The sequence below is a fragment of the Miscanthus floridulus genome, chromosome 16 (genome assembly GCF_019320115.1).
Source record: "Miscanthus floridulus cultivar M001 chromosome 16, ASM1932011v1, whole genome shotgun sequence".
In the NCBI taxonomy this organism is placed as follows: Eukaryota; Viridiplantae; Streptophyta; class Magnoliopsida; order Poales; family Poaceae; genus Miscanthus; species Miscanthus floridulus.
This window is the reverse complement of record NC_089595.1, coordinates 18521016-18533174: the sequence shown is the minus strand read 5'-3', so window position 1 is coordinate 18533174 and position 12159 is coordinate 18521016. Positions and strand designations below refer to the sequence as shown.

The 12159-nt window shown below is 47.0% G+C and overlaps 2 protein-coding genes and 1 pseudogene across 2 annotated transcripts in view; 1 reads left to right on the top strand and 2 right to left on the bottom strand.

The window, feature by feature from the left end:
* The window catches only part of LOC136510359 (G-type lectin S-receptor-like serine/threonine-protein kinase At2g19130), a gene marked incomplete at its 5' end in the record, with an annotated part of 120664 nt that overhangs the window by 38607 nt on the left and 69898 nt on the right, over window positions 1-12159 (top strand). The gene's annotated exons all lie outside the window — the stretch shown is intronic.
* On the bottom strand, window positions 4647-7148 carry LOC136513496 (G-type lectin S-receptor-like serine/threonine-protein kinase At2g19130; annotated as a pseudogene).
* Window positions 9029-11640, bottom strand: LOC136512596 (protein NETWORKED 4A-like). Its single transcript, XM_066506558.1, has 4 exons — window positions 11537-11640; window positions 10938-11123; window positions 9840-9972; window positions 9029-9669 (listed from the first exon to the last, which is right to left on the bottom strand). Exons 1-4 carry the CDS (start codon window positions 11573-11575, stop codon window positions 9425-9427), a joined length of 603 nt encoding a protein of 200 aa, XP_066362655.1. The 5' UTR covers window positions 11576-11640; the 3' UTR covers window positions 9029-9424.

Genomic DNA, 12159 nt, shown 5'->3' with positions numbered 1-12159 from the left:
TCTTCGTTGATGTCGTAGCGTCCGCCACATTGGGGATGATAGCCGTGGCATGCTGCTTCTCCATCGTCGCCATGGGCACGTTTCCGAGCATCGATGATGTTGCGTACGTCGCGGCCATGGCCGAGGCGTTGATGTACTAGGACGGCGGAGGGCTGCCTGCCGGCTGGCGGTGTTTGGTGAACGGACGCGTCCCTGGTGGGACGCACTGAGGGCGTGCGCTGGCTGGTGTCGGGTTCGCGTCGTTGAGACAATGAACTTTCTGCCTGCTGCGCCGCCGCACGCTCAAGCAACGTGCGAATCTCCCTATGGGCCCGGCGATCTTCGGCTGTCGCGGCCTCCGGAAGGCCATGCAGCAAGGCGGTTGCTGCGGTGATGTTCTGGCTGGCTCGGGCAAAGTGAGGAAGGGTCCCATCGTCGGTGAGGATCCTTTGGTGTACGGTGCGGGCCATGGCGTGCGCGCCCCCCATCTTTGCGGCATTCAATCTCGCGATTGATGTCCGCGTACTCCCGGACGAGCCCTTGCCCGGCCTCATCAATCTCTTGCTGACGGGCCCTCAGCTGCTCCATCTTTAGGCGAGATGGGTCTGTCATCTCTTCCCTGGATCTACCGTTAGGGTTGTTCGTAGGGGTGACCTCTTCCCTGGAGACACTTTCGATGTGACCCTCGGGGGTCTGCGTCATGAAGCATTCCCGGGAAGGGTGGTGGCTCCCCCTACTAGAATTCGAGCTAGAGAACGATCCTGGTTCCTCATTGAGGAGCCCGTAGAGGGTCTCCATATCATGCTCAATCGCCCCCACGAACTCGATGTCCGTGGGTGACTGAACTACACATAGTGCCAGAAGGTGGCCAGCGGTCACCGCAGCGTTGCGGAGACCGAATGGAAACGCTGTCGGGGCACTCCATACGGGACCTTCCGGACACAGGGTGACATTGTGCGAGGCCTCCCTTGATGACTGGGGTCCAAGGGAGTTGCCCGGTAGGGCCTTAAGCCTAAGACGGCTGAGGTCGATGGAAGAGAGAGACCAAGCGGCTGTGTGAGTCAGCCCCAGCTATCCTTCTAGTGTGATGATGAAATCTAGGTCGCCGAAACGCATGTGTGCACCCGGGGCCTAGCTGATTGCATGGGTGGCCATCCGAGGCCTTTTCTGGAACGCGCAAAGTCCCCTACCTGGCGCGCCAACTGTCGGTGTTTCATATAAGCACCAGCAAGTAAATTTATAGTAACGTGTGTTAGGCTCGGATGGTGCGCTAAAGGACATAGGATTTATACTGGTTCGGGCCGAATGTCCCTACGTCCAGTTTGTTGCTGCTCGTGTTATTAGCACCATGAACGGTCTGTAGTAAGGGGTACAAATGATCGAGAGAGGGACTAGTCCCAAGTCTCTGATGGAAGGGTCGAAAGGAGGTCAAGAGCTTCGTAGCAGCTTGACTGTGTGTATGTGTGTGTTCTTGTATTGTTCGGTCAAAAAGTCCACCCTTTGATGGGAGAGGCGCCTCCCCTTTTATAGATGAAGGGGCTGGCTTTACAAGGATGAGGGCTTTACCTAATCTTGTGGCTCACGTATACCCGGCCTGGTTCTTCATTCTAATGAGTGCGAAGGAAGATAAGTGCCTACAATACTATCGATGTCTCCGTAGAATGTCAGGTTGATTACAGAATGCTGCCCTACGCAGGGTATGGGTTGTAGTACAGTGGTTTTGACTTATTAGCCTCTCCCAGCCTTGCTCCACACGCCTTCTGGTTCCTGTGAGTCTTCGTCGGAGGGACGAGGGGTCGGGGTCCGGAGTAACGCTGTGGTCAAGGTCTTCTGACTTGGCGGACCTGAGGGATCGGGAAGCGGGCGCTGCTCCCTTGGGCCCATAGCGTGGTGACGGAATATCCGTCGTTCGTGGAGATAGCAAATCCTTTTCTGTAGCGTAGCGGTTGTCGTATATCTTCGTCGGGTTCCGTGTCCTAGAGCTGAAGGCGGCTCCTACAACACTATAGGGCGAGGAGCACGCACCTGTACAACCTTTCGGGCTCTGCGGCGCCTGGAAGGGTCTAAAGCACCTGTCCCGTCATCCCCTGGCAGTACTTTTCCTGCTAGGGCGCAGGGTATGGTCCTTGGAGCCATGGTTGACCCGAACGTCTTGTCTTGCCCTGTACCTATCATCTTGAGGGAACGGGGAGAAGTTGTCAGGTAAGATGAATCCAGTCTTTAGATATGGAGCAGGGTGAGGCTCGTTCCTTGCCGTCGGGCGAAACGGAGACCAATCCCTATCTCTTGGGCGAGACCGACCCTACCCCTCTGGGGTCGGGCGAGGCGGAATCTATCCCTTAGCCCTCGGGCGAGACCGAGCCTGCTCTAAAGGCGTCGGGCGAGACGGAGATTAGCCCTGAGCCCTCGGGCGAGGTAGAGCCACCTCAAAGGAGTCGGACGAGACAGAGTCTATCCCTCGGCCCTCGGGTGAGGCAGAGCTATCTCAAAAGGCGTCGGGCGAGGCGGAACCAAACTCTTGTCATTCGAACAAGGGATGAAATGGCGCTCTTATGCGTCCAGAAGTTTTTAACGTTCGGTGGTTATTGGTTCCACCTTCTGGGGTACCCCGGTATTAGGTCCCCGACACATTGCAATAATTAAGCCCTACACTTAGCCCACTTCACCCCTTGTGCCTAGAAAGTGATTCTAATGATCTACTGCATAAAAGTTTAGCACCCTAAGTTCTAATCCTACTCTAGTATGGCAATTCTGAGAATGTAAAGATAAGACTTTAATTGCTCAAAAGTAAATGCTCAAAGTAAATAGAGGAGAAGGAACGCGGTGATGTTTTGCTAAGGTATCAAAGAGTCGCCACTCCCCACTAGTCCTCGTTGGAGCACCCGCGTAAGGGTGTATCTCCCCCTTGATCTGTGCAAGAATCAAGTGCTCTCTACGGGTTGATTCTTCGACACTCCGTCGCGGTGAATCACCCACAACCACTCATAACTTGAGTTGGGTCATCTACAAACTCCGCTGGATGATCACCAAACTCCCAATCACCATCAAGCCATCTAGGTGATGGCGATCACCAAGAGTAACAAGCACGAACTCTCACTTGACCACAACAAGCCTAATGAGAAGGGTGGATGCACACTTGCTATTCTCCTTGCACTAATGAGACCTTAATCTTGGATTCTCAAATCTCAATCATCTCACTAGGCTCTTGCTCTCCAAAGCACTCTCAAGGGTGTTTCTCAGCTGATCAAATGGGCAAGAGACATCCCTTGGATGAATAGAGGAAGTATTTATACCCCCTCATTCAAAATGAACTATTAGGAGGTTGCATCAGCATTCTACGGGGTGACCGGACGCTCCGGTCAGTTATCCCCGCCATAGAGCCGTTAAGTTGTGACCGGACTCTGACCTGTGTCTGTTCATGAAAACTACTCTCTGGACCCTTACTGATGTTGATCGAATGCTGGCGCCCAGAGTTTGGTCACTTTGCTGTTCAGCGTCCGGTCAGTAACCGGAACCTGACCAGTGTCTGGTCAGCACTAACCGGACGCGTCCGATCAGGATTCTCCCTCTCTGGAACCTTACTGGAGTTGACTAGACTCTGGCACCCAACGTCCGGTCACTTTTCACTCAGCGTCCGATCACAACCAGATGACTTCTTGATCAAATGTACTGATCGGACTCTACTGCCAGCGTCCGGTCACAACCGGATCAGTGTCCGGTCAGCATTTGACCCTTCATTCACTTCTAACTCGAAATCATATGTGAATGAAGTTTGCTCCAATTGATCTTAGGGCTACTTCGGAGCTACCTAGTGCTAGATTTGACAAGTATGCACCACACCTAACCCACTAGACTCACCTAGGTCAATCTACTAGTTCATACCCCCCTTAATAGTATGGCCAAAGGAAAAACAAAGTCCTAAAGTACTCTAAGTGTCTCTTCAACACCAAACGACACTTAGAACTAGTCCATCCTTAACCTTGTCGTCCATCCTTTGAAAACCAAAATGATTTCCATCGTAGGGGCATGACAACAATGATTGCCCAATCAATTGCCATTACCATGACCTAACTTAATTGCCTCTGCAAAACATATATTAGTCATATTAATCACGTATTATCATTAATCACACCGAAACCCAACTAGGGGCCTAGATGCTTTCAGCGCCTACTCCCTTTCTGGTGTCAGAAGTTTGACCCTGGGTTCGTACTCTTAGACCCGTAGTGGTTGGAGGCGGTACGGACCCCCGTCGGGCGAGGTGGAATCCCCCTTCGAGGGGTCTGGTGAGGCGAAGTCCACGCCCTCGGGGTCAGACGTGACGGAGCCCGCACCCTCGGGGTCAGACGTGATGGAGCCTACGCCCGAGGGGTCTGGCGAGATGGAGCCCATGCCCTCGGGGTCAGGCGTGACGGAGCCCGCACCCTCGGGGTCGGGCGACATGGAGCCCTCACCCTCGGGGTCGGGCGACACGGAGCCCGTACCTTCAGGGTCGGACAAGACCAAAATACTCTCTTGACCATCCGGGCGAGTTAGCGTTCGCGGCCATCAGCTTCCTTCTTCTAGGTATCCCTAATACTAATACCCGACACACTCGTTATAACTTTCCGATTTTATGAAACAAGTACTAATATATAACTTGACAACAATGTGCTTATGAACTATTACATTCAAGCCGTATGAGAAGGTCTAGTTATAGCTGCAAGTTGTCTTGGCATTGGGGGCATATCAAGCCCCTGGAGACCCTCAAGAGCCCGAACCATTTCACCCATTGTTGGATGATCAAACTCATTATCTTGAATACACCAAAATGCAACTTTGAAAACCCTTTCAACCTCTTCCAAATCAAAGTCACCTTGCAACCGTGGATCCACCAAGCTTCCTATGTCTCCTGCATGAAGCTTGCCGATTGCTTGAACTGGGAAATATGCAACATGACAATTGTTGCTGCTATATACTTCTGGTGAATTCCTCCTTCCTGATATGATTTCAAGCAGTACCATACCGAAGCTGTAGACATCAACCTTTGGTGTAATAGCAACTCCACTAAGCCACTCTGGGGCAAGATGCCCTACGGTTCCTCTGAATGTGGTTAGAACTCTGCTAAAATCCCTTCCTACAATTGCTGCCATCCCAAAGTCTGCAATCTTAGGAACGAATGATGCGTCTAGAAGTATGTTTTCTGTCTTAATGTCACAGTGTATGATGCATTCGTGGCAACTTTGATGCAAGTAGCACAATCCTCTAGCAACTCCTATGGCTACTTTATACCTAGTGCTCCAATTTATGACGGAAGCATTGCTCTTAAATAGATGGGAATCGAGAGACCCTTTTGACATGTGTTCATACACAAGTAGCCTCTTATCACCTTCACAGCAGAAACCAATCAGTTTAACTAGCTTGATGTGTGGGATCAATCCAATTGAGCTCACCTCAGCCCTAAACTGCTTCTCTCCCTGACGGGCACCATCAAGCTTTTTCATTGCTATCATAGTCTGGTCACCTAACACTCCCTTGAATACAGAACCAAAACCACCACCACCCAGTCTTTCTGAGAAATTTTTAGTAGCATGAACTAAACTATTGTATCTAAATGCTATAACTCCACCACCACTGCCTTGGCTTCCATGTAATGGCAGCATACCACAGCACTTGAATTTGTTACTCCAAATCATTAGCAACAACAACATGAAAACTATAAACCCACAACTAGCAATGCTTGCCTCAGTAACAATGCTCGGTTTTCTTTTATTGTTTCTTGTCAAATCTTGCAAATCTCTAGCAGGATGGCGGTCAGAAAAATTATCGATGCCATCATTCCGATTTACACTAAGCAGTTCACCATACCAGACAGAGCATTTGTTGTTGTTGTAGGAATAAGCGGTGCAGGAGCAGTTACCAAGACAAGCTTCAGCACATTCTCTCTGGGTCGTAGCATCTTGCATGCTATGAGGGTAACGAGGCTATGTAACTCGAGCTATGGTATGAAACATGTCTGATGAAGAACTTGCCATGTTTTTATTGTTGTTACTGGCTGTGCATTCTAGGGGAATACTTCTGACGCACCCTCCAGTTGGATCGCCGGCTTCCCAGTCAAGAGGTGAATTGGGAGAGAAGCTCTCCATACAGCTACAAAATAATGGGCTTGCGTTGCCATCACAGACCGTGAAAGGTCCACATACAGCAGAAAGACTGCAGGGATCAGAAGGCTGGGCATATACAGTTTGCCAGGAATGTTTTTCCTGTGACCAAATATTCAGCTTAATCTGGCCAGAGACATCTATTGAGACGAATGTGGAAGACGACTCATCCAGTGATTCATACGTGAAGTACTCCTCCTCATGGTTGTTGACATATTTTGGCACGAGCAAACCTTTGGTGCATGCATCCGAGTCTAGCAGATTTTACAAGTGTATACGCCAATTTTCCACATGACCAAGAAAGATACAGTACGGGGGGGGGGGGGGGGGGGGGGGGGGGGGGGTTGGCGCCTATGGGACAACACCCCATTGGAGTCTAGTTCAAGGATGTATGAGCCAAGGCCTGGATCAATCGGGTTCTTCTTTGAGATGAACCGTCGGTTTAGACCGGTGACCTTGTTCCGGCTCCGGCCTAACTTGGCGCCAGGAAGCCCGACATCTGTTGGGTAGTCAAAACTCTGCCACAAGGATGTTACATTAGATGATGAGCTTCCTGTCGCTATGAGGGCAAGGTTTCCATTGTCCAAGAGAACAGCGGCGGCGGCGGTGGCGGTGGCACTAGGAGTAGTGTTTGTGCTGGTTTCTGCTGTCGACCTATTGACGACAAAGTGAGCAGTGGACCAATCCCTTGAGATTTTTAGCTGTGTCAGCCTTAGCTCAGGATATGTGATGGCCTTGTCCCTATTAGCGATCCAGAGAGGGGTAAAGACCGGGATCTTGTTGAACCATATGCCAAGATACCAGCCAAGGGAGGACAAGGTGGACTTACTGAAGCTGGTCGTCCCTGGAGCTGGCTGGAACTGGAAGAAGCCAAATGCAAACTTGCCATTTCTTGATATGAGCTTCTCGCCAACGACAAGCGTCTGGCCTACCGAGAGAGTATCACTACCATTTGCCATTTGAGGCAAGAGGGGTGTGATGCAGGGAAGAGGAGAGAAGGAGCCCACAGATTAGCATGTAGAGGGGAGCCATCAGATCAGGCATGGAGAAGCAGAAGAGAATGGTTTTGGTTGATGGGAGGGAGAGAGGAGTGTCAGTCTATGAGTAGCTGTTGATGGATTACACAGGAGTGCAGTGTAGTGTGCTGCTCTGCTGCTGAGAGGAGGAAGAAGAACATTGCATATATATATATAGAGAGAGAAAGATGTCGAGCGGAATTCACATGCATGCACACAAGATGTAGATATGAACCCTTAGCGACGCTAAGAAAGAATGTATATGTATTCAGAGTTTCAGATTGTTGGTCACGAAAAATATAGCAGTTCAGATTGTTGGTCACGAAAAATCTAGCAGTTCAGACTGCTGATTAGGACAGTAGTACGTATACCTAGTACGCACGATGTACACACTTGGTCTACGTAGCCACATGTACTTCGTACTAGGTAGTCCAGGTAAGCCACACAGCCCACATGCACGCAAGGTAATCATGATTCATGCATCAGCAAGCTGCCGTCCAATGCAATCCGCGTGTTCTGTTCTGTTGTGTTCAGACAACACAATTAAATGAGCCACCATTCATCAGTTATCAGAGTTGTATACAGAAAAATGCTGATACCCAAATATGAACTCCATAGACGCGACGCGGACTGCGCGCATGCATGCATTCATGTCGAGCTGGTAGATGGACGGAGAAGACACGGCAACCACCGACACTACCTCCAAGTCCGGGACGAGGGTGACAATGGGTAGCTAGTAGTAATTGAGAATCATGCATGGTCTAGTCATCCGAGAGGCCAGTCAGGAGCATGCATGAAAGGACTCAGGAACCCCACATTCCAAACAGTGCGGCACTCAATGGGCATGTCTGTAGCCGGAGCCGTGGGAGAAAAAAAAATGTAGCTTCTCCCCCCCCCCCCCCCCCCCCCCCCCCCCCCCCCCCCCCCCAAACGGCTCTGTGAGAGAGAAAACGAAGAGAGAAAAAACCGGCTCCGATAAACAGTGGTTTGGCAACGGGAGCCGGAGCCCGGCCAAACGGGCTATCTAGCAGCGCAATGCAAACAGTTCGGTGCAGGGACATTCAGGAGGTGTCACCTCGGGTGTTCGGATCCTAATTAGAAGGACTAAACATGAGCTAATTATAAAGCTAATTACAGAAGCCGTGACTAATTCGCGAGACGAATCTATTAACCCTAATTAATCCATCATTAGCATATGTTACTGTAACACCACATTGTCAAATCATGGACTAATTAGGCTTAATAGATTCGTCTCGTAAATTAGTCTCAATCTGTGTAATTAGTCTATGTTTAATACTTCAAATTAATGTCAAGCATTCGATATGATAGGGACTCAACCTTAGAAAGGGGTAACAAAACACCCCAACAGAATATATCCCGCCTGTAGTTTCTGCCAGACCGATCTCAGTCCAGGGCTCTAGCCTCTAGGGAGGCCGCTTTCCATGATCCTTTCACAGTCCAACCATTCAAAGATTGAAGAAGGTATCAGTTTTTTTTAGAATTTAGGAAAACCCTATAAACTCTCACCTGTTCCAAGAGTGCAATTTCTCCAAGAAAGTCTGGGAACATGTGGCAGAATGCATGGGTGGGTAGGGGAGAACTACATCCGGACAACTGGATTACCAATGCACACATGTTGCTTCGTTGGGAATAAGAAGCTTGACCTTATCTTGCTAGCCCCACCTAGATTGACACTGTGAGAAACATCCTAAGCAAATTCGTCACTTCCTTCCTAGTTAGGATTCTATACTCATGTAGATCAAGTATCTAGAACTCAAGGTTGGCGACCTGATGAACATGTAAATGCTTCTTTGCGCCACTAGAGCATGTAACAACTTCTTCTCCACTTATTAATGAAAGCCGGTAACGGATATTTCGAAAAGAAAAAAAGCTGGATGTACATTTTTTTAATATCAAGATTATCTGAATTTTTATGTTTGGAATGCATAAGAGTACTCAAAGTATAAAACCATGACCTTATAAAGTCTAGTTGCGCAAAATGCTCAACTAACCATGCTAGTTTCTTGAAAACTCCCTGGAGCTTTTGTAATTTCAGACTCTGGACCGAAATACTTTCAGAATTCTGCACAAGGCCCTGCTGAACTTCTCATTCTAGTGGCCATAATGCGCTATTTGGGCTCCATAATGATTAGCTGCCAACGCCGTGTCTTCACCCTCAAATTTGATCCTTTCTTCACAGGGCGCCAGTTTATTTTCTCAATCAGAGTCATTAGACTGTGTCTCAGAATCAGACGCCAATATATCAGTCTAATCTTTTTCCTAAATATCTGACTACGTCTCAGAATCAGACTTCAATATATCAGAGTCATTAGAATGCAGTGATATCGGAGTGCTCTTGCACAAATTATCAGTCAAATCATGATAACGCTCAGCAAGAGAACGGTACTGCCGATAGAATTTTTCAACATGACTCATAAGCAAAGGCCGTGTTTTGTAATACATCTCAGCCCTTCTTGCGAAAGAATCAGCATCGGCCTCGACATACTTAATCATCTCTTTAACCCCCATCTCCATCTCTATGTTCAGAAAGAAATTGGTAGTCAGAAATAGCTGTACCATCTATGTTTACATCAGGATGAAACAGATAGCTATGCCTAGCTGCAAATAACATGAGTACCAAAATACATGCTACTCCATCTTACAAAAAAAGAGGGTATGATCGTCCAACAAACAAGAGAGCCGTTACCTTCTATATTATCAGCTAGCCATTTCGAGTTTTGGGGGCTAATATGGCTGTTCCACCACCATGATCTTGTTGACAGCATTCTTTCCGTGTGCTGCATTGTCACTAACGATGAGAAAACCTCCTCGAAGTCAACCTGGTAATGATTGATTAATGATATGTACAAGAGGGTAAGTCTTATGCATGAAGAGTAATCCGTAACTGCGAAACATATGATTCATATAGAAGGGGGGAAAATTGAAAAAAATAAAAAAAAGCTGGCAAGTTCAGGCTACAGAACTTTCTCAACAATGCATATAAAGAAAAGAAGAAACACCAACTTAAAAATTGGTAGAAAAGATCCTGTATAATGAAAAGCAGACAAACTGAACAAAAGGTTTTAAATATTCAGCTGTGATAAAATGACAAGCACAGTAGGTTTCGCGTTACATATCTAGTTATCTACATAGAACTACTGTTTCCACTTTATTAAAGAGGATGGCAAAAATGACTGAGCATATCAAATTCTAAAATGCATGGACCATAACACTAGGAACAAGGAAGATGCAAAAATCATTGTGAATTACTATCAGGCCAGCTCATCAATCAGCACTGGTTTGTTAGTGCCAGACTCTGATACCCCCTTGTTATTACGGAACAAAATAATTCCCAGGTATTTTAGAGGCCTATTGCCCGATACAGAGGAGCTCTCTATATGATATTTATTTTTGAGGGAAATACAGTATAGTTGAGGCCCTAATATGGTTTTTTATATAGATATATGAAAAAAAAACAAAAGGGGTACAAACAAGCACATGTTCAAGTGGAGGAAGACTATACAGCTAGGAAGACTCGAAATGACATTGTTCCACAAGTGGGTAGCTTGTGGGCAGTTTTCATGCTTCGCACACACTTGGAACACTCTCTCTGCTTTCTATCTTAACTGATTGGCAGAGCTCCGGCCTCTTTCTTTGAAACAAAATTGTTCAACAAGACTCAGTAACTTTAAAATTCCTTATTTTTTCAATTGCACAGTTGTGAAAATGATGACACAAACACACCTCAGCCCCCAAAGAGGTTATGCTAGGGAACGAGCTATTTACCATGAGTGAACATAGTTACCTCTGGAAACTCATCGGAGTCGGACGGCTCATTGAGTATTGCTGTGATTTGCTGGATATCTGGTTTCTTTGTTGGGTCAAGGTTCCCACAGCTCATTCTTATCTTAGCGCATACTCTTACTTGTTCCAACAGCTTCTCTGTGTCTGGGGATGATTCTCCAAATCGTTTTCTCCAGCATTCAAGCACCTACATGTTTGCAAAATAATTCGATAGCATATAAGTATGGGAACATCATGCTCATATCCTTTAAAAGGTATATAGTAGTTAATTTTAGAAAATGCACTTCAATTCAGAAATTAAGCAAACAATAAAGACACACCAAAAATGTAGGTTCACCTACAGTAGTGTGAAAATCGAGATATTTCCAACAAAAGGAACTTACAGTCTGCATGTCGCATTTGTGGTAAGTTAAAGAAAAAACCACCCTGGGAAGGCTAGTTAACTTGGGAAAAATTTTATTTATCTTTTTGCAACAAAAAATATGATTTACCTCGCAACTTGGGAATCTTTTTGCAACAAAAAATTCTCATACTCTAATATTAAGCAAAGTCAAAACATAACATAATTATTTGATAGCATGGTCAGATAAATTCTCTTACATTTTCAACTGGGAAATGTCCTTTCTGCCCAGTCAGCATCTCTGCGATTATAACACCAAGGCTATATATATCCAACTTTCTTGTAATCTCTCCGAGTGTGGACAACATAGAGAAGTACAAGGTGGCAAAGAAGACTGCAAAGCGAGCTGTAAGTGTGGCAAATGGTAGAGCGTACGAGGATCTTTACCAACATTTGAGTACGAAGGAAGGAGAGAAGGACATTTATAGGATGGCTAGGGTTCGTGAGAGAAAGACACGGGACTTCAACCAAGTTAAGTGCATTAAGGATGAAAAGGAGCATCTCTTGGTGAAGGAGGATGAGATCCGACATCGATGGCAAGAGTATTTTGACAAATTGTTCAATGGTGAGAATATGAACACAACTTTTCAGTTGGATGACTATTTTGATGACACCAATAGGCGCTTTGTGCGGAGAATCCAAGAATCTGAGGTCAGAGAGGCGTTGAAAAGGATAAAAGGAGGTAAGGCGATGGGACCGGATGGTATCCCAATCGAGGTGTGGAGATACCTCGGGGACATAGCTATAGTATGGCTAACCAAGCTGTTCAACCATATTTTTCGATCGAACAAGATGCCTGACGAGTGGAGGAGAAGTATATTGG

What these genes read in the sequence shown, in the direction of transcription:
- LOC136512596 (XM_066506558.1), bottom strand. Translation starts at nt 11,575, where the DNA reads ATGCTGACTGGGCAGAAAGGACATTTCCCAGTTGAAAAT. An exon ending in ACTCCGATGAGTTTCCAGAG is followed by an intron (nt 9,973 to 10,937) that starts GTAACTATGTTC and finishes AATCATTACCAG; the next exon opens with GTTGACTTCGAGGAGGTTTT. An exon ending in GCTAGCTGATAATATAGAAG is followed by an intron (nt 9,670 to 9,839) that starts GTAACGGCTCTC and finishes TTCTGAACATAG; the next exon opens with AGATGGAGATGGGGGTTAAA.